Raw genomic sequence first — 27,210 nt, forward strand, 5'->3', positions numbered from 1 at the left:
TGGAATGAGAAGCAACATGGCCTCAAAGGGTTCTTCTGAGAATTAAAATGAGATAATGTAAATAAAGTAAGCACCACAAGGCCTGACAAGATGATGTGTGCGGAATAAACAGTGTTCATTACCATTACAGTTGACCCTTGAACAACAAGGGTTTGAACTGCACGTGTCTACTTTATGTGGATTTTGGACAGGACAGGACTAGAAGTGTTATTTGCTCTTCCTTATGATTTTCTTAATAACATTTTCTTTTCTCTAGCTGCTTCTATTGTAAGAATACAGCATATAAGAAATATAACATACAAAGTATGTGTTAATTCACTGTTTATATTATCGGTAAGGCTTCTAGTCAACAGCAGGCTATGAGTAGTTAAGTTTTTGAGAGTCAAAAGTTATGTGTGATGTTTGTCAGGGCCCTTAACCCCTGCATTGTTCAAGGGCCAGCTGTATATATAATAGGGCTTTCATCATTCACCACACAAACAGAAACAACTTGCTCAGTAATAGAAAACGAAAATAGCATTCATTGAGTTAAAAGGCAAAATCAAAGGCAGCCACCTCAAAAAAATGGGTTTAATTCCAGATATTAAAACATCGATCTCTTACATCTGGTGAGCACACAGTAGACTTCCACATAAGCATCTCACATGGAAATCAAAGCCCTTTGAGGAAGGCAGCATGCATGAGGTTATTCTATGTGACAAAGAAGAAACCACCGTCCAGCAAGGTTAAGGGCCTTCCATGGGGGCCCAGAAGATGGAACTGGAGATCACAAGTAAGCTCGAGGGTGGCAGATTCTCACTTTGTGGTTTTGTTCCCTTTTCTCATAGGGCCAGTCTGGCGAACTGAATGGAAGTAAGATTAAAGACTGACTTCTCAAACACACTAGTCCCTCAACACTCTGTGTGCCACGAGGCCAGCCTCTGAGACAGTGGCCAGCCTCTGAGGGGTGCCACTGCCCTCTGACTCGCGCTGGAAAGTGTGGCTCCAAGTCTCGCCGGAGAAGACACGTCATGTAGTCTTCAAAAGCATTACTGGCCAACTGAGTGCATTTCCAGACCGTGTCCCGCCCTTAGCTCTTCCCAGAAGCAGGGAGGAAAAGTCAATTTGAAAAAGGATATTTGTTCTCAAATTCCTTTTTACTTTCAAGACCACTTTAAAGTCCTGTGGCTTGGTCATGCATTTTTCGTCTTACCAAAGCGACTTCATCACTTTCAATTTAAAAAAAAAAATCATCTTAAAATACAAACAGACCCCTTGTTTATCATAGTCAGTGCTTTAAAACACATGACAGTTAATTAGCAACATTCTCTTCAGATGTTCAGAGGTCTTGACGAAGATAAAAGTTTTAGAGGTGGCTGAGGGGAGATGGTTCTCTATTCGGATTAATCCAGGAACTATTGTTCTTTTACTATCACAAGGAACCATTGGGAAACAGCCAGGCAGGCTGACTAACCACCCATTACATTTGGATATAACTGTGGCCTCGTTGTGAAGGTGCTACGTATACCTCCATAGGGGCCTCTATGGCTGACAACCCTTTTCTAAGGGCCACCTATTGCCCATGGCACCTTCTCAGAGGAGCTGCTCCTATCCCTCCTCTGCTGCTGGTTGGGAACAGGCCAAAAGACTCCATCCTCTGACTGACTCCCATAGGTCCCATCAGATTCTTTCTCCCAGAAAGCTGGAATTGGGATTTCAGTTCGTGAATTGTGAGGACTAGAATTGTAGGGTTCTGTAAGTGGGGATTAAGACAACCAGCCATCTTTGGGCCACCTGAGTCGAGGAGTGAGCTGATTCTTCTGGTCCACAAAGAGGAAGAAGAATGGATACCATCCTGAAAGAGAGAGGCAGAGGTGGGAGACCATGGGGCTCCAGAGAGAGATGGCAAGAGTGGGTACTTTCCTCCCAGGTTCTTGGGACACAGGAATAGGCGTTCTGTACTATATTCCCAATGTCCTTCCAATAAATCCTTTTTGCTCAAGTTAGCTTGAGTTCTATTCCTGGCAATCAATTCCTGACAAAGATAGAAAGCATGCCCATTATGGCAAAAGCTCAGTGTGAATACATATCTTCAGATGGCAATTTATATAAGAAGTCCTGACTGCAACTGTGTTTTCTATCCCAGTGCTCTAACCAGATCTGGGATATTTGTTTAAGAAACCAGAAGCAGAGGCGCCTGGGTGGCTCAGTTGGTTAAGCGTCCGACTTCGGCTCAGGTCATGATCTCACGGTCCGTGAGTTCAAGCCCCGCGTCGGGCTCTGTGCTGACAGCTCAGAGCCTGGAGCCTGTTTCAGATTCTGTGTCTCCCTGTCTCTCTGCCCCTCCCCTGTTCGTGCTCTGTCTCTCTCTGTCTCAAAAATAAATAAACGTTAAAAAAAAAAGAAAGAAACCAGAAGCAAAGTTCTTATCTGGCATTTTGGAAAACTTCCTTGGCTCCTTTTACTTTGTCTTATAAGTGAAATCTGCTTCTTCAGAAATGAAGAAATGAAATGTGGTGACTCTGCTTATTTTAAGTCATTTCACCTTATGTTGAGACCATCTTCCGCCCCTGGGACCTCACATTGGTGTCTCAGTAGTTGATTTCTTCCCTTAATGGGAACAAGATCCAAATACATCCTTCTGAGAGTTGATGGGTTAGGTGTAGACTCATCCACTCTCTCAACCATGAACCATGACCACAAGTGCACTGCTCCCCATCCTGTCTATCTACAACTGCTGTTCCAGATCTGGCAGCTGCCATCTTGGTCCAAGTCCTATGCCAGTATGGCTCTACTGTACTTATTTAACTTTATTTCTAAACATTAGCTGTCCTTTGTCAGTCATACTGATTCTGGAAGTGGCACTACTCATGTCTCTGAGTCTCCTATCAGGTCACCCGGACTGTGACCTGATGTAAATGTAAGTAAACACAGACTTTTCTTCCCCTATGAAATTTTACCTTTAGGGGAAGGTAGTTAGAGTTCCTAAGGATCCTGACCCCCACATGGCCCTGATGAATCACAGTGGTAGTTCTCTTTTGGTGAGAGTTTCTTCTCTGAAACTGAATTTCTGGTGATTTAATGTGGTAGACAGTTTTCAAAAGAGGATCTAATGATCTTGCCTCTCCCCATACATGCGGGTTGCTCCCTACTTTAAGAGTTGGCATCAATTTCCTTTGCTTTTGAATCCGGGCTGGCTTTGTGACTTGCTTTGATCAACAGAATGTGGTGGACTTCTGAGTTCATGCCTTAAGAAGACTGGCAGTTTCTACTTTGTCTCTCTTGAAAACCAGCCACCATGTGAGAGGTCTGAGTACGCTGTTGGAAAAAGTGGTCATCCAGGTAGAAGCCTGTAGTCATCTTGGATGTTTTAGCCCCAGCAGAGCCCCCGGGAGAATGCAGCCACCAGACTAAGCCCAGATGAGAGTGGCAAAAGAACCACCCAGCTGAAATTTAGTCAACCCACACGAGCAGGAGAAATGATAAGCTGTTGTTATCTTAGGTCACAAGGGTTTGGCACCCCAAACTGTACTGTTGCACAGTAACAGACAGCTGAAACACCTTACTCGACAAAAGGTCAGTCCAAGTTCAGGAGGAATGATACAGCTGTGTCTCTGGGAAGAAGAGCTCAGTTTGTTGACTTGAACTTTTGTTTCTCAGGGACACCACAAATATCCCAGGCAAGGAACCACAGAGGCATCTTTTACTCTTCCTGCTGTTCCATCCCTTATATATTCTACTTGTCATCAACTTCTGTCTTCTTCTTAAACGTATCTTAGATTTAACCCTTCCTGTCTTATCTCACTATTGCCATCACAGCTCAGACCCTGATGCCCTGGATTTAGAAATCTACACCCATCCTCTCCTCCCCAGACTTCCTTCCTCGGATCCATCCTGTAAATGGACACTGGGCTCATCTTCTTAAACTAGGGCTTTCAGTGTTTCAGTCCCCATCTAACCAACTCTGGCTTTTGAAGTTTCGAGGCCTCACCTGGTCCCTCCCTGTCCACTCCTCTACTTCGGCAGCAGGTTCCCCAGTCCACACGTACAACAATCCTGGGTCCTTCCTCCAAGTCCCTGACAGGCTGTTCCATGACCTGGTATGCCTTGACTCGTCTAGCCCCATCTGCCTTTCTCTGTAATGATGCCTCCAATCTCCCCCACCCTACTGACAGCCCTCTCATCTGCAAAAATTCACTGTGTTCCACCTCCTAATTCAATCTTATTTATGTAACTGGTGGGCTGGACTCCAATTTCTTCCCATGTTTATAACTCAGATTCCTAATTATATCATAAAATTGACAGTAGGGACTCTTTCTTATGTTTATGTATATTCCTTACAGGCCAGTGCAACTGTAAAGGTTTTCAGTAAAATGACCCTTTTGATCTGAATGATTTTCCCTTTTTAAGTTATTAGTATGACTTACCCAACTGTGCTTTAGAACATTTTGGAAATACAGTATATATCTGTCATTGAGGAAAATGTCCATTTAGTTCAGAAAGTTTCCTCATGGAAAATTAAATAATATCTACTGCCAAAAACAAAGAACAATCGAGTATCCACCAGATCTGAAACCATAAAACTGTACTGTGAGAACAAATGCAGGGCCTCTTGTGTTCCCTGACTGCAATGCCACATCAGGCCCCAGGGGAGTGGCCGCCCCAGCAGCTGAGGCACGCTACCGAGCCCCATGGCTAGTCAGATAAAAAAGGAATGGACAGAAATAACACACAGGTTAGGAATAACCTATTTAGGAATTGCGTGACGGGGAATATGCCAACAGCAGTCCATTCCCTGCGGAAAGCCCAGGCCACCATAATACCTGCTAGGACTTCCATGCCCACCAGGTGCTGAGCCCTGGACTTGGGGTTTTGTGCACTTTACCTACTGAATCTTCAAAAGAACCCAAGAAGGGACAAAGGAGGAGACCGAGGCTCAGAGGAGAGTCATTTTGCCAAAAGCCATTGAATGATTAAGATTCAAATCTAAGCCAGTGTGACTCTGACGTCCACATTCTTTCCATTAACTTGTGTTGTCTTTCTTACTGGAAGAGACATGATATCACATCATCAAGAATATTTAATGAGCATGTGCTATGGTCTCCACTGTGCTAGGTGTTGCAGAAGATTGTTTAAATATACGGCTTGAGGGGGAAAGATTCCATCAGCACCCTCTGTAATTAACATACCGTCCATGTCAAAAGAGAGCACCTGCTACACAAATGCAGCTTCATCTTAAGTCAGACCTTTCCATCTTTCGTCTCTCCTTCACAGAAGTTCCAGAGCTACCCCTGCTCCTATCTTTGAACAGCTTAGCCTGGCTGGGAAAACAAAACTTCTCCCATAAAGCAAAAATGAATAGTATGAAGCAGGAGTCTGACATATGCTAATGTAATGTGAATCTAAAAGGACTCAGTGAAACAAAGACGTTAAGTAATTGTAATGGCCGGAGAGAAGAAGTGAAAAAAATATTGGTCTGCATAATTTATATTATTAATAGTCATTTCAATATTGCTTTGGCTATCAGCTAAAATTTGGGGTTTTGTTTTAGCTGGGAAGTGTTAATGATGCACACAGATGTGTCTTTTCGGAGGTGAACTTCAGCCCATGCAATGAGGGCACAGTGCTGGGAGAGACCCCCAGGCCTGGACAAGGTGCCTGGTGCAGTGCTTCATGCAAAGGGCCCAACTCTGGGGACCCCCTTCCCAGCTGAGAACAGCTGGGCTGGGAACACCCGCAGAGACGGCCCAACATCCTACAGAGTGGTTCTGCTGTGCACAAATGCTTCCTGGATACCATCACAGCCTGCAGTCCTCCTGGGGCTTGGGATTTCCCAAACTCAAAGAAGACAAGAGACTGACTTAGAGTTAACAGCTTGAACTGCAGACCCTCTGTCGCCACTGAGTTAATCCTTCGGTTTCCACAATGTCAAAAAGGCAATCTTAATAATTCAGCATACTATCAGAATTTCAAACTCTAATTCCCAAACAATCCGCCAAGAAAATTCTCAAGAATGACCTCAACAGTAGCCTGGATCCATCCCAGGGCCCCCATTTTCAAGGAAATAAAGGAAATGGGGCTGTTCTCAAGTACTGGAAGGAAAGGGCACTGGGCTTGCCATTAGGAGCCCTAGATTCAAATCCGATTTGGCTCAGGGTGTAATCCTCATCAGATCACTTCACTACTCCAGCCTCATTGTCTCATCTAAACAATGGTGGGTGGGGAGTGGACATATACCACCTGCTTCACAGCATTTCTGGCAAAGGTTAAGTGAGGCAATGTGAATATACGTGTTTCATACATAGCAGGTACTCAATAACAGCTGAAATAAAAGCTAAAACATGCTAAATATCAGTGCTGACATTAAAATGCAAAAACTGCTAACAGAGACAAAACATTTTCTGTAATTGAGAGACTGCCTTGACAACCACTGCCAAAGTGCCCTTGGCTTTTTTACGCAAGCTCTGAACATAGCTTTAAAAACTCTTTTTAGGGGTCACAGTTGGAAGCATTTTTGTAGGGAACAACAAATCTGTTTTAACAAGGTCAAGGTGGTATTTAATTAAAAGGCATTTGAGCCAGTGAAGTCAGCAAAGGCCCCATTTTGCAGAGGTGCTACAGCTGACACCCTCTGGGGGCTCCTTTGTATGAAGGATGCAATCTCTGGAGAACTTCTCACAGATTAACAGGGAGAAACTTCGTCCCAAATCCCTAACACGGAAGCTTGAGAAGCTATGGCAAAACATCTCTTTCTGACACTCCACACTCTTCAACCTCATCACCATCTTCCTGGGTCAAGTCCAAGCTCTGTACCCAGACCACAAGACTGTCCATTATCTGGCCCCACCTAATTCTTCTCAGACCTCATCTCTTGCCCTTCCTTCTATAAAATTTCTATCTTGGGATGCCTGGGTTGCTTAGTCAGTTAAGCATCTGACTCTTGATTCGGCTGAGGTCGTGATCTCGCAGTTCGTGAGTTTCAGCCCCCACATGGGGCTCTGTGCTGGTGGTGCTAAGCCTGCTTGGGATTCTCTCTCTCTCCCTTTCTCTCTGCTCCTCCTCTGCTCTCTCTCTCTCTCTTTTTCTCTCTCTCAAAATAAATAAATAAACTTAAAAAATAAATAAAATTTCTATCTTAGCAACACTGACATTGCCTAGGAATTCACCAATGTGTGCGTGCGTGCAAACTGTTCCCCCAATACCCTCCCTACTCCACCAACCCTAACATCTAGTACCTGGCTACTTCAAGCGTAGTCCTACAGCTCTGCATCCCAGGGACTGGTTAGAACTGCAGAGTCTCTAGCCTGTCCCAGACCTACTGACTCAGAATCTGCACTTTAATAAGAACCCTGTGATTGTACTACTACTACATTTTCATAAGGAAACTTACAGTTGGAGAAGCCATGTGCCAAGATCCCACCTCTTCCAGACGCTCTCTTTGATAAAGAGTAGCCTCTGCCTCCCACCATGCCAGGGAAGATATACCTCCTACACTGTTCCCAACCTTCTGCTCATCTCATTTATTACACAGTATGTTGCATATGCTTATCTGTTTATGTGTCTATCCTTGGTCCTAGACTTGGGACTCCCCAAAGGCTGCAGACCATGCTATCCTTGTGTTCCCTGTGCCATGTGAGGTACTGCATATGGTCAGAACTTAAAAAATGTCATTTGTCACAGCTAGTGATTTTTTTAAAATATTTATTTTTGAGAGGGGTAGAGGGACAGAAAGAGAGGGAGACACAGAATCCAAAGCAGGCTCCAGGCTCAGAGCTGTCAGCACAGAGCCTGATACAGGGCTGGAACTCACGAGCTGTGAGATCATGGCCCAAGCCAAAGTTGGACACTTAACCGACTGAGCCACCCAGATGCCCCAATAAATTTGTTTGTTTGTTTGTTTTTTAAGATTTTATTTTAAGTAATCTCTACATCCAACGTGGGGCTCAAGAATCACACACTCTACCAACTGAGCCTGCCAGTGCCCCTTAATAAGTTTAATAGCTAAAACTTTATTTTTTTTAATTTTTTTATTTTTGAGACAGAGAGAGACAGAGCATGAACGGGGGAGGGGCAGAGAGAGAGGGAGACACAGAATCGGAAGCAGGCTCCAGGCTCCGAGCCATCAGCCCAGAGCCCGACGCGGGGCTCGAACCCACGGACCGAGAGATCGTGACCTGAGCCGAAGTCGGACGCCCAACCGACTGAGCCACCCAGGCGCCCCAATAACTAAAACTTTAATCACTAACTTTAGTAACTAACTCAGATACCTGTGAGCTATGTGCAAAAGTATTACAATTTAGGTTAATTGGGTTAATTATGTTACACATTTGAACCCAGATACTTTGAATGTTGTATTTATATATTTACTTTTAAATACTTTAAAAAATATTCTAAAATTGGGACACCTAGGTGGCTCAGTTGGTTAAACATATGACTCTTGATTTTGGCTCAGGTCATGATCTCATGGTCATGAGATAGAGTTTCGCATCGAGCTCCACGTTCAACATGGAATCTGCTTGAGATTCTTTCTCTCCTTCTCTCTCTGTCCCTCCCCTGCTCTCTCTCTCTCTCTCAAAACAAATAAATAAACATTTAAAAAATACTATAAAATTTTAAGATATGATAATAGGATTTATGAAACTTTCAAACATACACAAAAGCAGGAAAGACTAACAAGCCCATTGTCATCCAGCATCAACAAATATCCACTTTTTAAAAAATCATTCTAGTTTCATCTATTCCCCTCATCTGACCTATTTATTCTTTGGGAGGCTAGATCATTAAAAAATTTTTTTCTTACTGTTTATTTATTTATTTATTTTTAAATTTTTTTTTTTTAACGTTTATTTATTTTTGAGACAGAGAGAGACAGAGCATGAACGGGGGAGGGGCAGAGAGAGAGGGAGACACAGAATCAGAAGCAGGCTCCAGGCTCCAAGCCATCAGCACAGAGCCCGACATGGGGCTCGAACTCATGGACTGTGAGATTGTGACCTGAGCCGAAGTCGGACGCTTAACCGACTGAGCCACCCAGGCGCTCCTGTTTATTTATTTTTAACAGAGAGAGAGAGAGAGAGAGACAGGAGAGACAGCATGAGCGGGGGAGGGGCACAGAGAGAGGGAGACATAGAATCCGAGGCAGGCTCCAGGCTCTGAGCTGCCAGCACAGAGCCAGATGCGGGGCTCAAACTCACAGACCGCGAGATCATGACCCAAGCCGAAGTCGGACGCTCAACCAACTGAGCCACCTAGGCACCCCTAAATCATTTTAAAATAAATTCCAGATACATTATCATTTCAACCACAAATATTTAAAAAATTTTTTTAATGTTTATTTATTTTTGAAGGAGAGAGACAGAACATGAGCAGGGGAGGGTCAGAGAGAGAGGGAGACACAGAATCTGAAGCAGGCTCCGGGCTCTGAGCTGTCAGCACAGAACCCGACATGGGACTCGAGCTCACAAACTGTGAGATCATGACGTGAGCCAAAGTCAGATGCTTAACCGACTGAGCCACCCAGGTGCCCCTCAACCACAAATATTTTAGTATGTATCCATAATTAAAATGACTTCAAAGATTATTTATATATATATATCTCCACCATGCCAGTATTGTACCCAATAAAATTAACAGTGATTCCTTAATATAATCTAATAGTCTGTGTTCAAACTTCCCTATTTTAGAGATGAATATTTATAGTTGAGTTTGTAAATGTCAGGTGAGAGCTTTATACCAAACAAATAATAGCTCTCAGAGATGAGAAGGTAAATTTATCATGTCTGTTGTTTCTCAAAGCCCAAATCAGCTTTGTGAAGGAAATTTGCCTTTATATGCCATTTGTAGATTTCCCTCCACCTCAGAACTAGATAACTTTTACAAAACTATACCAAACTTTTATAAAGAACCTAAAGGTAAGATAGAACAAATCAGAAGACATGCTGAGGTCCATTCAAGCGTGTCCCTCGGAAGCAATGAAATCAGTGGGAATTAGAATGGTGAGGAGGATGGTTTAACAAAAGAGAGATATGCAAAGAACAGGTATTGAGCCAAATGGTTTCCCCCTCAACAGCCAAACCAACAGCACTCAGAGTTGGAGAGGATGGGATCTAGAGGGATGGTAACCTTGATGATGCTGAAATTTGCCGATCTATATTTGTTCTGTCTGCAATAGGAACTCGGGGTTTCTGAGAAACATACCAGTAGATGTGCTTTGAAGAGTAAATCCAATTACCTCAGAGTTGTTCGCCTTTTAAGGGGTAAATTCTGATCCAGTCTCCTTAGGTCAAAAACACAGTTCATGCTTCTCTTTGCCCCCTGTTTGAATCATACTTCATCTCTGCCTCCCTGCTTTCTTAGCTCTGTCCGTAACACGCTGACGGGCAGAATTCCGGTCTCCACACAATGGCCCGCCATTCAACCACATTCTGCTTTGTCCCTAAACATCCACTCCCCCAGCTCCTGCTGGGTCTGTTATATTCAGATATGAACTTTCCAGGAATCTGATCATGTCACAGGCCTTTTCCTGTATGACAAGTTCGACGCTAATCGTGAATAGTGGGCTTCACACAGAGGGTTAGTGTTATTCATGAAAATTATGACTCCACATCCAGAAATAGGGCAAAACTGGCCTAAAATAGGCGGGCTGTATCTCTGTTGAGTCCAGTAGGCAATTACCAAGGTTTCTTGCTTCAAACAGCCCAGAAGTCTTTCTCAGCAATGTTAATCAGACACATTCGAAGCATAATGTTCTGCCAGGTCCAAGGTCTGAGGCTTAGCTAGATGGGGGAGCCCTGGTGCCCATAGGGTGAATGGAAGGGTTTTCCAAAGAACCAAAGCCAGACACTGTTCCCTGCCCCACCACCTCCCAAACCAGGTACTCCCCAGCTCTCATTCCCAACTTTTGTATGTCTCCCTGCCCAGACCATTTCAAGGCCAACTTTAGAAGCTTTGACAGGGCTACCAAAGGACCATAAGGAAAGGAAATTATATTTGATTTTCCTTTTTTGGAACAGTGAGGCATATCCAGCAAATATTAGGAATTAGAGGGGTACTAGACGGGTTGTTTCATTTTCCGGTGATTCTCTCTTCTGAAACTTAGTTTCAGTGACCGCATGAGTCGGTTCCCGTTGGCCCAAACTATATTTTATAAATGCGAGTTGAGGATTATCTTTCCAAATAAAAGCGGCCAGATTGAAATCCCCTCTTCGCCATTCCTGAGAGAATGACATAGGCTGGTACTAAAAGACTATCTTTGTGTAGAACAAATGGACCGAGGAAAATCTGCTTTCCTCTCCCCCTGCCCCTTTCTTCTTTACATAACTAGAGCCAAATGAGATGTTTTTCATTTTAAAAATTTGATTAAACAGACTGAGCAAAAGCCCATTCTGCTGGTCTTTACTGTTTTCTCGATTTTGGGACTGAATCAAGGCATACTCGGGTTGGAAGGATAGGGAGGCCAGGGCCTCACTGCCAGGCAGTGGTGCCATTCGGAAGTTTAACTTTTAGAAGTTGAGAGCTGGGGCCTGCAGCGCTGGTTCAGGGGATGCCCCTGCCCTGTGAGGCAACAGAATTCAGACTGGTGTGGTGGGCGTGAGTGAGAGGTCCCAGGTCCCACATGAACCTCCATGTCACCGTACACACATAGCCTCCTGACCTGATGAGTGAGGAAGGTGGCAGGGCCAGGAGTGAGGGTAAATAATATGGAAAAGACAACCAGGTAGAATGATTATGAATAAGCTGTCCTTTCCCTCAGCTCTAGGAACTGAGAAAACCTGCCTCGTTGGCTTATTTAAAAAGTTGTCAAGAACACTACATTAGGAAGCTCCTTAAAGCGCCATTGTAGGGGCACCTGGGTGGCTCAGTTGGTTAAGCCTCCGACTTCGGCTCAGGTCACGATCTCGCGGTCCGTGAGTTCGAGCCCTGCGTCAGGCTCTGGGCTGATGGCTCGGAGCCTGGAGCCTGCTTCTGATTCTGTGCTTCCCTCTCTCTCTGCCCCTCCCCCGTTCATGCTCTGTCTCTCTCTGTCCCAAAAATAAATAAATGTTGAAAAAAAAAAAAGAAAAAAAAAAAGAAACATGAAGCAGCTAGAAAACAGGCCATGGAGTAAAATGCTGAAGAAATTGGGTTCTCAGTAGTAGAGAGCAATGAGGTATGGGTTATCATAAATAACAACAGAACATCTTTATGCTAACATGAGGAAAGGGACTGCCATGTTGGCTTTGGAGAGTATCAATTAAATACTTACTGAATACCAGTCTTCAGGGGAGATAGTGCGTGAAATGCAAATAGCTAATGTTATAACTTAGTTTTACTGCCTATCAAGGGATTCTTCATTCATTCTAGACAATTTATTCCCAAAAGTATAAGGTACTTTTTTCCTCTTTGGCTTGCTACTGAGCTCATGCCAACTCTATTCATGAACGAATCAGCATGAGGAAATTAAGTAGAAGTAGAAATTCTGGGTGGGCTTATCCATCAAGGGAATGGGGTCCTGAGGGAAGCAGGCATTCAATTTCTGAAAAGCCTCAATAAGAGATGTGAAAATCCTCAGCCCAGGACGGCATCTCCTTTGATCTGCTTCATGAAATCCACCTGCCTGAATGACCTGTCCTCTGGCAGTGACCTTCCACTCTGAACCCTTGCTGCTCAGTGTCCCGAAACCCTCGGCTGGTGTGTCAGGGGCTTACTCTGGCAAGCAGGAATCTCACAGTACTTCCAGTAGACGCCGTCCTCGTGCTCTGCCACGTAGCACCAAGGGCTCACATCTCCATCTGGGTTTCTGTCGGGGAAAGAACATGTAAGTAACATTTCTGTCGTGTTAAGTCAACTGGCTCATTGCTTTTTCAGTATTACCAAAAAGGAACGCGTCAGCCTCTGTGTTATTTCTAATCATTGGTGTGCATCTCAGTGCTGCCTCTTATGAAGAAGAGAAAAATGGGGGGCACCTGGCTGGCTCGGTTGGTAGAGCTTGGGGCTCTTGATCTCAGGGTCATGAGTTTGAGTCCCACATTGGACGTAGAGATTACTTAAAAGAAGAAGAAGAAGAAGAAAAAGAAGAGGAAGAGAAAAATGGTAACACTACAAGAACAAACTTATGCACTCCGACATATACTTTAGAGTTTGGGGGCAGGGGGTGGTGTGCGTGATGAGCAAAGGTGATTCATATTTACACAAATTCACGACAGTGTAACCAGGACAACTGACCACAGAACAAATCATGCCAAGCAGCACTGGCACCTTAAGTGTGAACACGGTGACTCCCATGGCTGAGAGCACAGGTGTGCTCAATACTGTGGATAAGAATGTGAATAGAGCCAAACGGTCAGGATGGCAATTTGGTAATTAGAGGCAAAGGCCCTAAAAATATGCAAAGCCCCTTTGACAGGCAATTTCTCCTTTAGTACTTTATTTTAAGGAAATCTTCACTTACAAAGATGTTCACCACAGCATTTTGACAATACAAAAAAAGTCAGAAACAACTATTAAGGATTGGTTACATAAATAGGTTATATCCATATAAGGGAATGCTGAGTGTCTATTAAAAATGCAGTGTAGGGGTGCCTGGGTGGCTCAGTCGGTTGAGCGTCTGACTTCAACTCGGGTCATGATCTCGCAGTCCGTGAGTTCGAGCCCCGCGTCAGGCTCTGGGTTGATGGCTCGGAGCCTGGAGCCTGCTTGGATTGTGTGTCTCCCTCTCTCTCTGCCCCTCCCCCATTCATGCTCTGTCTCTCTCTGTCTCAAAAATAAATGAATGTTAAAAAAAATTTTTTTTTTTTTAAATGCAGTGTAGAGACACATCTATTGATATAAAGACATATCCACATCTTGTTAGGTTTTTTAAAAGGGTAGTTCTAAAACACGTTTGGGAACACAACCCCGTTATTTGAGAAGATGGCTTCAAGAAAGGATACACATCAAACCCTGGAAAGTATCTCTCGAGAATGAGACTAGCAGTAATTTTAATCCCTTTTCTTTTCTGATTCTCTTTATTTTCCTATTTCTTCTACGATGAACACTGATTGTGTGATTTTTTAAACAGTAAAATAAAATTCACATAATACAGACGCCACTGACAAGCTTTCACCAGGATCAGTCTAGTCGACACACGTTGAAGAGAAACAGGTCCTTTTCCTACCTCAAGATACTAACTTCTCAGAAAATTCTGAACAAAGCTAAGCCATCAGGCAGAACATGCAATCCTGTGATTCTGGTACCAACTTCTGATACAGCAGTGATATTTTTAAAAGGTTTATTTCACATTTCTAAATGCCCTCGAAGGTCTTTTCAAGTCAAGGATGCCCTGACAATATGGGCTACACTGCTGAAACAGACCCCAAAATGACAGGGTTACCGGGCACGCAGAAAAGCCCTGCCTTCTCCCCACTGCTTTCTGAGCTCCCTTTCTTGCAACTCAGAACACTGGAAACCTGACACTCCAGTCAGGCCGGAAATGGGCATAGAGACCCTGCAGCCAGGAGCTTAGGAGCCACCCCAATCAGGCCTGAGAGGGATAAGCCTATTGTGTGGTCCAGAAGATAAGCCGCCCTGAAGCACAAAGGGTCCTTTTATTTTCTGTGCCCAAGGGCAGGTGCCAGCGCCAACTCTGCTCTTCCCGGTCCCTCTGCTTCCCCTCTAATCCAGAGCCGTCGAGCCTGGAGAAGTGCATTCCCATCACTCGCCATCTCGCAGACATCTCAACTGCGACGGGTCTGGCACCGGAGCGCAAGACAAACATGGTGTCGGATATCAGCCGAGAAATCAAAGCAGGAGAACTTGTACAAAGCCCTTCTTTAAACAGTATTTCACTGTCATCTTCCTCCCTCTATTCAGTGTCCAGCTTTGATGTACTATTTGGTAGAGACCTTTGAAAACAACTGTTTATTATCAATGTCAAAAACCATTCTGAAAAGCATCAGAATAGCTTAATAAAGAATAAGCAAATTCATCCTGGACTTCGCTGCAGTGCTAAAACAAAAGCCCTGGACCCTCCGATGTGATGATAATCAACATTTCAGAGCCTTCCTTTCTTCTGAAGTAAAAACTGGTAGTTCAGGTCTGGTACGTTCCATCAAATCAAAGGAGAGGCTGCAGCTGGCCAGGGCCAGGAAGAGGGTGGTTCCCCCCTTACTCTCACAATGGATAACTACTGTGCACTTCTGGGAGCCTATGTAGGGCCAGGTGCTAATCTATGACAAAAGACTCTTTTTTTTTTTTTTTTTCATATAAATCAAACCTTTTTGGAAATTTAAAATTTACCTTAAAGTCAGACTTAAACCCAGGACCTCTTCTGAGAAGACATATTGACAGAAAGCAACAGAATAACAGCATAAATCAGCAGCCCAAGAGACACTTCAGAAGGAGAGTATAAGTAACAATGTAAAAACAACAACAACAAAACCCCAACAGTGGTTTCCCTTAAATACTCTTCCCAACCCAACCCAACTATTTCTATGAATAGCAAAAGCAAGGGAAGGAAATAAACCAGAAATGGAGTGGGGTTATTTTTTTTTTAATTATGCAAAAATTCTAATGAATATGTATAACTTTGAAAATAAAATGTAAAAGAATGACTTGATAAGCGTATGGAACTTTAATGATAAAATGCAATAGATAGCAAAATGCGAAGTACCACAGATTGTTACCTCTGGGAGATGGGGCTTGCTGAGGATTTCAGGGGAAAGATGTAAAACAGGGGCTTTACTTAAACATGTATCTGTAGTTCTGAGAATTTTGTGTGTGGGGGGGGAGCTTTTAATATTTTTATAATAACAACTAAGAAATAATGCAACAGCAACTGTAGGGAAATGGCCAGTTGGTACAAATTAGAGCAGAGGTGAAAGAAAGACCTGAAGGCACAGGCATGACCAGGATGACAGGCCTCAGACGTCAAGACATCCACAAGGGTCCTGGAGTGTTAGCAAAGGTACGTAGGGAGAGCAGAAGGTAAACAGTGTGGCCCATGCAATGCATGTGTGAATATGTCGGCTGAGCTGGGTTGACAGTGCCATGGTTGAGATTCCAACATATTGGTAGAAGCAGGGACACAGTGTGTGGCTAAAAGAGTCACTCAGTGATCACTTCCCCCTGTCCTGATGGCTCAAGAGGCTGCCTTTGCACCTGTCCTAATAATAACTAAATTCTACACAGTGTTGAACCATGAGTCACATTATCAGGATCTTGAGTATAAATCGTTCAAATGTAGTTGTAACCAAAAGTGCTTAGAATCTTTCTTTGCTCTTGGGGTGCCTGGGTGGCTCAATAGGTTAAGCGTCCTACTTCAGCTCAGATCATAATGTCACGGTTTGTGAGTTTGAGCCCCACATAGGGCTCTGCTTTCTTTACTCTTGTCCCTATAGATCAGTGATTTTTAACTTGTTTGGGATCACTGATAATTTTGAGAATCTGATCCAGATTCTGATCTAAGTCATGGATCATCTCTGCAGAAAACTGCAAGTACACATTTGAAGCACCTTGGATCTCAGGCGAAGAGACCCTGCCAGAGTCAGACAGAAGGTTAAGACCAAAGAAACACCTCAGTCTATGGAAAGGAAGGAAACAGCACAGATCTGATGGCTATAGCTGTTCCCAGAGCAAGGTTATCCTGGGCTGGCAGAGGGTGGATAATGTAGGACAGCTTCCTTTGCTCAGAAGCAGAAGGAGGTTTGGGCCACACACGGTGCTCTGCCTGACCACCGCATTCACAGCAGCTTAAGAAGTTTGGCTATCTATGTATTGTCCACTGGTGGTAGGGCCAACTAAGAAATCCCTTCCCAAGAGACCTGTAAGTAATCAGATGGGAAAGCAGAGCTCTGAAAACCAGTATCAAAGCAACCGAGGTTGAAAAGAGTAGTAGACTGTGGTGTGCATGTGTGTGTGTGTGTGTGTGCGCGCGCGCACACGCACGTACACACGTGCACGTGTGCATATACACATGCAAGGTGTGGGAGGAAGATTTTTTTTTTTAGTATTTATTTATTTTGGGGAGAGTGGAAATGGGGGAGGGGCAGAGAGAGGAGGACAGAGGATCCTAAGCGGGCTCTGCGCTGCCAGGCTGACAGCGAGCCTGATGTGGGGCTCAAACTCACGAACCTGTGACATCACGACCTGAGCTGAAGTCAGATGCCCAACCGAATGAGCCACCCAGGTGCCCCAAAAAGAGGATTTTTAAAAGAGTAATAAGAAAGGCCTTCTGAGTTAACCAAAAGGAGACAAAGAAGCTTTCCATAGCTGTGAGCTAGGCTGGAAGGGACTGGACAAGAAGGCCAAAGATTTTTTTTTTTTTTTAAAGCACTCTGTGGCCCCATCTTACCTGCAATAGTTATGCTCGCCTAGGCCCCCCTCCCCATTGGGGTATTTCAGAGTGTTGTATGGATGCTGGAAAGTCTCGTTCCAGAACAGGCATGGCTTCCCGCCTTGCAGTGCCGTCCAATTCTGCGTTCCCCTATAATCTGCACCATTGGCTGTGAAACATTCTAGGAGAAAGAAAAGACAGAGCAAACTAATTTTCTGGCAACATCCACAGTTTCCTCCCTCTCTGGTTGATGTTTTATTTGTTTTGTTTGGACCCAGCTGGAAATGGATAGTGTCTTGCTAGATCCTGGACACCATGAAGTTAACATCGCTAGGGCTGAGTAAATCTGAAATGCAGTCCCCTCCAAATGCTAGGCTAGTCTTGGCAATAGCTTGTCTACAGACACTTTACAGATACTTTTCCCCTAAAGTATACAGATCCCAACTAGGATATAAACACGGAGGTGAAATGTATTGAAGCCCATGAAGTGAACCAGGAAACCCCCAAATCTGGGAACCGTTGGCAACAGCCATCACAAGGAATTCTGGGTGCTCGGAGGGGGTCACTGGTCTCGCCAGTGTCTCTGTGTGGTAACTAGAACCAGGTCACCAGCTGTAACTGAGCTCTCCCCTACAGTCTGAAAGGCTGCACTGACACTTGGATTTAATAAGACCATCGGATACAGCAACGCTTTGGAATCCCAATCACACAAGTCTGGGAATGACTCACATTCCCTGGTAATGAAGAACAGTCCTCCCCATGCTGTTTGAGATAGAGATGCAACAGAACAGTCAACAGGAGGGAGTGAGCAGAGGCCAAGTTGGCATTTTTCTCTCACCTCTTTCTGAAATTCCTCCCTACAAGACACACTGAACATCGTCTCAGGTCCAGTTAATAAAATGACAAAATCCTTGCAGGTGCAACAATGTGCTTCTAAAATCTGTTTCTCAGACTTTGGGGGGATGGGAACTGATGCTGATAGGATTTCCCCCCACATATTGCATGCATTAATTCACAGAGATTCATGGGAAAGGCACAGTATAAAGAGCAATTTTTAAAAATTAATTTAGTTGAAACTGACAGATAGAAGTACTTCAAACACTTCTTGAAGATGTCTCACCAGGAACCTGACGATCTGGGGGAATTACACTGACATTCTCAGCTGTCTTTCTTTCCTTCCCCTGGCATGCACTGACCTATAACTTCCGGTATGAAGGGCTCTTAGTGCTGCCTCCTGGTGAAGTGCATGTGCCTACTTCAGTCTAAGCACGTGAACAACATGAGCACATCTACATTCTAGAAGATGCTTTTTTATTTTATTTTTAATGTTTATTTTTTTTTTTTTAGAGAGAGACAGACAGAGCACAAGTAGGGGAGGGGAAGAGAGAGAGGGCAACACGGAATCCGAAGCATGCTCCAGGCTCTGAGCTGTCAGCACAGAGCCCAACATGGGACTTGAACTCACAGACTGCAAGATCATGACCTGAGCCAAAGTCGGACACTCAACTGACTGAGCCACCCAGGCACCCCTAGAAGATACTTCTTTTTATATTTAAAATCTATCCACAGACCATCTCTCTGCCTGTACCCCCTTCCTCCTACTATCTGGGCTCTGTGTCTTGTCTGGAATAGCATGGTTTTATGGACAGCCAAAATAACCTGGAATCCCAGGCCGTACAGAACGTCATAACAATTTATCACGTTTGGCATGACATTCATATATTACGGTAAGGGCGACTCATCAGGTAGGGGTGCCTAGGTGACTCAGTTGGTTGAGCGTCCGACTTTGGCTCAGGTCATGATCCCATGGTTGGTGGATTCAAGCCCCGTGTCAGGCTTTGCACTGACAGCACAGAGCCTGCTTTGGATTCTCTCCCTCTCTCTCTGCCCTTCCTCTGCTTCTGCTCTCTCTCTCAAAAATAAATAAACATTAAAAACAAAACAAATGTTCAAAGGTAATTGAAGAAGGCAGTTCAGTGTGGCATAAAACACACTAAACCGAGAGGCTAAGCCCTGGCTTCTTGTCCTGGACCTGCTGTTGGCCAGCTGTGCGACCTTGGACGAATCACCGTCATCCACAGCACCACTAATGCTTACATAGTGTTTTACTGTGTGCCAAGCTCTGCTCTAAGTGCTTTACAAATATCAACTCCCCACCAACCCTCTGGGGAGGTCCCTCAATATCCTACTTTACAAGATGGGGCAACTGGGGCACTCAACCACCCCCTACAAGGCCTCTACTGGAGCCCCCTCAGGCCATCCTTGTTTTCTTTATCCTCCCCCTCACCCCACTTCCCATTCATCACCAAATCCTGTTGACTTTCTTAAATATACACCCTGAAAGTGCCCTCTCCTCTCCATCTGGGGTGCCACCCCTTAGGCCCTTCACCATCAGAGGACAGCACAGCTTCGTTCAGGACTCACAGCTTCCACTTCTGTATTCCTGCAATCCATTCTCTGCACAGGTGCTCAAAGTGCCCAGGAAAATGTGAGCACTGGAAACAAAACCCAAACCCTTCATCCTTGCCTGCAAAGCCTCAGTGGTGTGGCCCCAGGCCTTCCCTCTCACTGTACTCCGAGCTCTTCTAGTCACTTGCTGTGCTCCTGCCGCATTGGTCTGCTTTTAATTCTGTAAACGTACCATGCTATTTCCTGCCCAAAATGTTCTTCCCTTAACACCTCCCACTGCAGACTAAATGTTACCTCAGAAAACCTGTCCCCCCCATCTCCACTCCTTGTTTTCTGCTCTTTGTCCATTTGCTTCATAGCATTTATTATCACTAGGAATATGTATAATCTGCTAGACAGGGAAAGAGGGACTGTGTGTGTGTGTGTGTGTGTGTGTGTGTGTGTGTGTGTGTGTACATCAAACCCTATCCTAACCCCAGGGTTAGAATGGGACCTGGGAACTTGTATTTCTAAAAAGCTGCCTAGGTGCTTCTGTTAAGTAATTTGGCTTAGGAACCACTAGACTGGATGATTCCAAGAGCATCAAGCCAATCTTTTGTCAATTGCTAGCATTTTAATTGCAATGTGCTAATACATCTTTTACTCCTACCACAAGTGGTTGAGGAGTGGCCTAGGAGCCAGAAAGGCAGGCCAACCATTGGAAGGCCTTAGCAATAGACAGCAACCTGCAGGATGGTGGGGTCAGCGTTCCCAGAGGCTCAGATGACTTGATTTGTAACACAAAAGAATGTGGCAGCTCTCCACATCTGTCAGTCCACATGAATGGGGATGAGGTGGCATCTGAGAGAAGGAATGGCAAAGTGCAGGCTTGTTTACTTCAGTCTGTTTCTCCTAGACCTAATCTTATTCTCAGTTACATTAGGGAAACTGAGGCAGTGTACCACATTTTATGATTCCCCTCCCCCCCACACACACACAGATTTGCCCAGTGCATATCAATTGTGGGAAAAAAACAAGAAGAACAAACTTGAGCATTCTGGATTAAGGTGATATCACATCTTGATTTCATCAGAACATCAGAGTGGGTAAGGAAGGAGGACCCCTCCCCCCTTAATTTCTACTGCTTGAAACTGATATAAGCTTTGGCTAGATAAGCAAGAACTGGTTTAAGCCAATAAAAAATAAAATATCACATGACATTTACGCATATCACAGCGGTGTATTTATGCACTCAGTGAAAGGGAATGAACAATGGGGAGAGATCTCATGTCTAGGATATCATTAATCAATCCATTCAACAAATACTTATTTAGTACTTACTATGTGTCTGGCACTGTTCACAGCACTGGGGCTATACTGGGGAACATTGGGCAGTCACAGAGCCTGTGCACACCCATGCACACCCGTGCACACACAGGGGAGCCATGTTCATGAAAAACTAGTCAAATTCACATCAGGTAGTGAGGAGGGCTATAAGGAAAAATGGAGCAAGGGGACGGAGACCGAATGGTGGGGGTTCTCTCTTAGAGAGGTTGGGCCAGAAAAGGCCTGGAGTGGAGGAGGCATTGGTCAAAAGGAGGAAACAGAACCATGTAAACAATGCGGGAAGATCATTACTGACGGTGGGCACAGCAAAGAGAAGACCCCTGCAGGCCCCTGACATGCCAGGCAGGTATGGGGAACTCAAAGGCAGCTCCTTTAACCTGGATTAGGGTGAGTGGGTGGGAAGTGAAGAGGAGGAAAGCAGGCAGGTAAGGCCAGGACACACAAGGTCTCGAGCCTTATATGAATCAGATTTTGGCCTTTGTTCTAAGTGTGGGGGGAAGCCAGTGGAGGGTTCTGAGTAGAGATATGACATGATCTGACTTACCTTTTAATGCAACTGTCTAGCTGCTGGGTGGGGGAAGAACTTTGGAGAGGTAGGAACTCAGCCAGGAAACATTAGTCAGGTGGTTACAGCAGAAAGACAGGCTGGCAGCCGAAAGGTGGTAAGAAGTGGCCAGATTCTGGATGTACTTTGAAGGCAAAGCCAAAGGTATTTGCTGGGGTTTGAATACAGGGTCTGAGAGAAAGAGGAGTGGGGTATAACTCCAAGGATGGGGGCCTGAATGGAGAAGCCATTTCCTACAATGGGGAGGACCCAAGAAGGGCAGAGTACCTTGGGTGGAACCCACGGTTTGGCTGTGGATCAGTTGAGTCTGGGTGGAGATATACAGTAAGCAGATGGCTCAGTGAGCCTGGAGCTGAGGAAAGAGGCCGAGCGAGGATGGGGCTAGAAATGTGGCAGTAACAGCATGGATGCGTGGAGGGAACAGGATTACTGTGTGTGGAGACAGAAGATATTTGGGCTGAGCCCTGGGGTCCTGCAACATTTCAGGCCTGGAAGGAGGAGGGCCTGGTGCCGATGAGTGAGAAAGTGCAGCCTGAGAGGTGGAGAAAAGCTAAGAAAGTGTGTGGGTCTCAGAAGTCAAGGAAGAAGGTGATTTGAGAGGGAAGGAATAACAAACTGAACAGAGGAAACCTCATTTCCTCATCTTCTCTGGCTAGATCCCAATCACCTCACAGAATTCATCTGTTTGACTCGATCTCTCCACCAGAAAACTCCAAATATTTTGTGTTGGGGATTGAATGGAAATAGCCCTGATGTGAAACATAAGCCTGACAGAAATTTAGTAATACAGCAGAAAACTTCCTCCATAAGGCTGGCATCAAAGCACCCAGAGCATTAATTCCACTTTTCTAAGTTGCTAATTCCTTATCTTTTCCCCTGTCATCAAAATCCTCCAAAGTATGGCATATGACATTTATTTGAAAAATTGGAGATGCTAATTTTATTGAAATTTCCTTGAGATAAGTGGAATCACATTAGGATGATCAAATCCTTGGCTGAGAATCTTGAGCGAATGATTTTGTGGCAACTGGCTATTTTCTGTAGGACCTGCTATGCTATGAAGTGATAGTAAGATCTGTGTGCAAGGCCCCACGTTTGGTTGAGAGCTCAGTACTCCTTCATTGCTAATTAAAGCAAACTGGAGCCTTCTCCCATAAAGCTATTGTTTGTTATGCCTGGAATTCTGAAGTGTTGGGCATAAAGAGAAGACCTGATGCCATATACATTCTAAACTTTGATTTTTATACCTCAAAATCCATAGGATCTCACATATTCACACGGTATATGTAAAAAGTACTTGGAGATTTCAATAATTGACAGGCATGAGGTGTAGAAGATATAGAAATACTCCCCCCAAAATATTTTCCATATTACAGTTCTCAGTCTACCTCTTGGGGAATCTTTGAAAGATGGGGACCCGCTCCATAGACAAATACTACATATACAACATTGACAATTTCAGAAGTGTTCATGGAATTCCTGAAGCCCTTCTATGCAGCCCCAAGTTCCATTAACTCTAAGTACCCTGAAATAAGTGATATCTACAGAATACACATACACACACACACACACACACACACACACACAGAAATTTATAGGCTTGAGTATTTAATTTCAAGGGTTATGAAATAGTTTAAATCAAATACCATTCTGCACAGAAACTTTTTTTTTTTTTAATTTTTTTTTTCAACGTTTATTTATTTTTGGGATAGAGAGAGACAGAGCATGAACGGGGGAGGGGCAGAGAGAGAGGGAGACACAGAATGGGAAACAGGCTCCAGGCTCTGAGCCATCAGCCCAGAGCCTGACGCGGGGCTCAAACTCACGGACCGCGAGATCGTGACCTGGCTGAAGTCGGACGCTTAACCGACTGCGCCACCCAGGCGCCCCTGCACAGAAACTTTCTATTAACAATGTGGTATGGTATGGAAATCATACATTAGGGTCTGAAGCCAGCCTTCAGCCTATGGTTTACAAGCTACAGGCACTCAGCTAAACACTTTGAGCCTCAGTTTCCTCACTTGTAAAATGGGGGATTAGGGCTCAGGGCAACTGGAAGAATTGGAGGACGTACAAGTAAAATGCCTAGCACACAGTAGGTATCCAATAAGTTATTACAACATAATTATAAAGTTTTTTTAAATAATCAAATTTTATTATAAATTTGAGACCATGATGATCACATATTTCATTCTGGTCCAGAAAAATAATTATCTATAGGGATGCCTCGTGGCTCAGTCGGTTAAGCATTCAACTCACAGCTCAGGTTTTTTTTTTTAAAGAGAGAGAGAGTATGGGTGGGGGAGAGAGGCAGAAGGGGGGAGAGAGAGAATCTTAAGCAGGCTAGAATGTGACTCTGGGATCATGACTTTAGCCAAAATCAAGAGTCTGATGCTCAAGTGACTGAGCAACCCAGGGGGCCCTGAGCTCAGGTCTTAATGTCAGTTTGAGTTCAAACCCCACATTGGGCTCCATGCTGGGCATGAAGTCTATTTAAAATAATAATAATAATAATAATAATAACAACCTATATTAATTACCCACGCAAGGCAATATAACATGAGAGGAACATCATCCTATTATAATTCTGTTTAATGTTATCAGGCTGCCATCAGCATAGAAAATATATGTGATGTGAGTCCTGTGTTGAATCCAAACATTCAATGAATAAGAGATAAAAAGCTCAGGTCATGATCTCACAGTCATGAGATTGAGCCCTGTGTTGGGCTCTGTGCTGACAGTGCAGAACCTGCTTGGGATTCTCTCTTTCCCTCTCTCTCTGCCCCTCTCCCACTTGTGCATGTCCTCTACCTCTCTCTCTCTCTCTCTCTCAAAATAAATAAAAAATAAACATTAAAAAAAAGTTTTTTTAATGTTTATTTATTTTTTGAGAGAGACAGTGGGGGAGGGGCAGAGAGAGGGAGAGAGAGAGAAGGAGAGAGAGAATGCCAAGCAGGCTCTGTGCTATTAGCACACAGCCCAATGTGGGGCTTGAACCCCACCAAACTGTGAGATCATGACCTGAGCTGAAACCAAGAGTTGGACACTTAACCAACTGAGCCACCCAGGTGCCTCACAAAATGAACACTTTTTTTTTTAATTAAAAAAAAATAGGGCACCTGGGTGGCTCAGGAGGTTACACGTCCAACTTGGGCTTAGATCATGATCTCACAGCTCATGGGTTCAGGCCCCTCATTGGGCTCTGTACTGGGCTCTGAGCTCAGAGTCTGGAGCCTACTTTGGAGTCTGTGTCTCTGTCTCTCTCCCCTGCTCACAATCTGTGTCTCTCTCAAAAATAAAACATTAAAAAAAAAAAAAAAGAATAAGAGGTAAGAAAAGGGGCACCTGGGCGGCTCAGTAGGTTAAGCGTCGTACTCTTGACTTCAGCTTAGGTCACAATCTCATGATTCGTGAGTTTGAGCCCCACATTGGGCTCTGCGCTGACAGCAAGGAGCCTGCTTGGGATTCTCTCCTTCCCTCTCTCTCTGCCCCTTCCCCCCCTCAAAATAAATAAACTTAAAAAAAAGTTTAAAAAAAGGTATAATGTAGCAAATAGATTTTTTTAATGTTTATTTGAAGAGAAAGAAAGAGAATGCATGAGCACAAGCAGGGGAGAGGCACAGAGAGAGGGAGAGACACAGAATCCCAAGCAAGCTCCATGCTGTCAGCACAGACCTGGACATAGGAGCCAAAATCAAGAGTTTAATTGACTGAGGCCCCCCGGTGCCCCACAAATAGATTTTTCTTAATCAAAATTTCAACTGTGTGATGAAACACATCTTTATTTATATGTTCTAATGAATCATATAACTCAATATCTGTATGTATTATAAACGAGGAAAATGCCAAGTTAATAAAGTCCCAGCCAACTGAACTCTGCCAGCTTGTATATGCACAGCATTTTTAAAGTTCATGTTCAAAACCATGAGATGTTCTTTTAAAATAATTAAAACTTGACATATATGAGATAGAGGCAGGAAAACAGCAGTTAATCTAAAAGACATTCTATTCTTTGACGAGATTTAATAAAGTTGAAGATTGTGTTCTCAATGAGGCTCTATAACTAGGTCAATTGCTAATTACACTATTTGTCTGAAGCCATACTATTGAGAAATAGAAAATTTTTTCTCATACTGAGTCCAGAATATTCCTAGTTTTCTGGTAAAATTACTAGTTGGATCTCTATCCATGATATTTATGGGAGTCACTGTTTTTAATCCATCAAAGTTAAATGTCTGTTCTATGTAGGACCACTCAGCATCCCTAGTGATCCTCTGTTGGAAGAATTCAGCTGAGTTTGACCGAGTTTGGAATCAACATGAGTCAATAAACACTAAATTCGATTATTTTATGTCTTAAAATAAGACAGCAGAAAACATTTTCCAACGGGAATATCTTCTGTTCCTTTAAAGATATCTCTAAAATTTGGTTAAGTGGGTAGAATTCTAGAAATACAAGGCTGAGGTGGAAAAAGCTCCCATTTAGAGAGCAATACAACAGTGTTGCCAAATGTCTGCTCAATACACCTACTCTGCTGGGTTTCTGGTACAGATCGGTATCCAGTGGGAATTTGTGGATACATCTTCAAAGCGCATGCTCTTGGGAAAAACGGATTTTTGCACACACTCAGAAGTGCTATAGGAATGTTTATTTCAGCTGTACAGAACCCTGAAGTAAAGAGTAAAGAGACACATGACTGTGGGAAGGCAGTGATTTCCAACATTTTCCTACCCTGACATGGCTGAGGTAAGAGCGGTGATTCCCACGATCACATGGAGGTAGGTTATCAGATTTGGACTAGAGACAGGATAATTTTCTGTATACATAGTACATATGGGAAATCACCGGAATAAAGAGGAAAGCATACCAGATAACCAGCTGACACTATGTGGTTTGAGCAAATCACCTGGACACTTGAGACCTCTGTTTCTTCACCCGTGAAACAATGGGTTTTGAGACAGATAGTCTCAATGGCCCTTCACTCTAAACTCAAATATCAAGACTCTATCATAATGAAACTGAAGTTCAAAAGTCTGGGATGATGAAGTTCAAAAGTCTGGGATGATGTTCAAAAGTCTGGGATGATTTGAGTGTTGATGGCTCAAAATCTCTTCCAAGCTTAAAACTCTAAATCTGGGACACCTGGGCACCTGGGTGGCTCAGTTGGTTGAGCATTAACTTCATTCAGGTCATGATCTCACAGTCTATGAGTTCGAGCCCCAAGTCAGGCTCTGTGCCCACAGCTCAGAGCCTGGAGCCTGCTTCAGATTCTGTGTCTCCCTCTCTCTCTGCCCCACCCCCATTCACACACACACACACACACACACACACACACTCTCTCTCTCTCTCTCTCAAAAATAAACTAAAGACATGAACAAAATTTTTTAATCTGGGACACTTGGCTGTCTCAGTCAGGAGAGCATGCAACTCTTGATCTCAGGGTTGTAAATTCGAGTCCCACATTGGGTGTGGAGGTTACTTAAAAATAAAATCTTCAGGGGCACCTGGGTGGCTCAGTTGGTTAAGCATCCGACTTTGTGAGTTCGAGTCCTGCACTGGGCTCTGTGCGGACAGCTCAGAGCCTAAAGCCTGCTTTGGATTCTGCATCTCCCTCTCTCTCTGCCTCTCTTTCTCTCTTTCT

At 44.1% G+C, this 27,210-nt stretch overlaps 1 protein-coding gene across 2 annotated transcripts in view; it reads right to left on the reverse strand.

Annotated features, from left to right (window-relative positions):
• Positions 1 to 27,210, reverse strand: part of KREMEN1 (kringle containing transmembrane protein 1) — a 73,828-nt gene that overhangs the window by 33,522 nt on the left and 13,096 nt on the right. For both annotated transcript variants that reach the window (XM_086682155.1, XM_086682156.1), the window contains exons 2-3: positions 17,288 to 17,450; positions 12,666 to 12,757 (exon numbers count right to left, since the gene is read on the reverse strand). In XM_086682155.1, coding sequence (XP_086538281.1) covers positions 12,666 to 12,757; positions 17,288 to 17,450 — 255 coding nt within the window. The remainder of the gene's footprint in view (positions 1 to 12,665; positions 12,758 to 17,287; positions 17,451 to 27,210) is intronic.

This window comes from Puma concolor, chromosome D3 (assembly GCF_028749965.1).
Source record: "Puma concolor isolate L17-30 chromosome D3, mPumCon1.1.hap2, whole genome shotgun sequence".
NCBI classification, from domain to species: domain Eukaryota; kingdom Metazoa; phylum Chordata; class Mammalia; order Carnivora; family Felidae; genus Puma; species Puma concolor.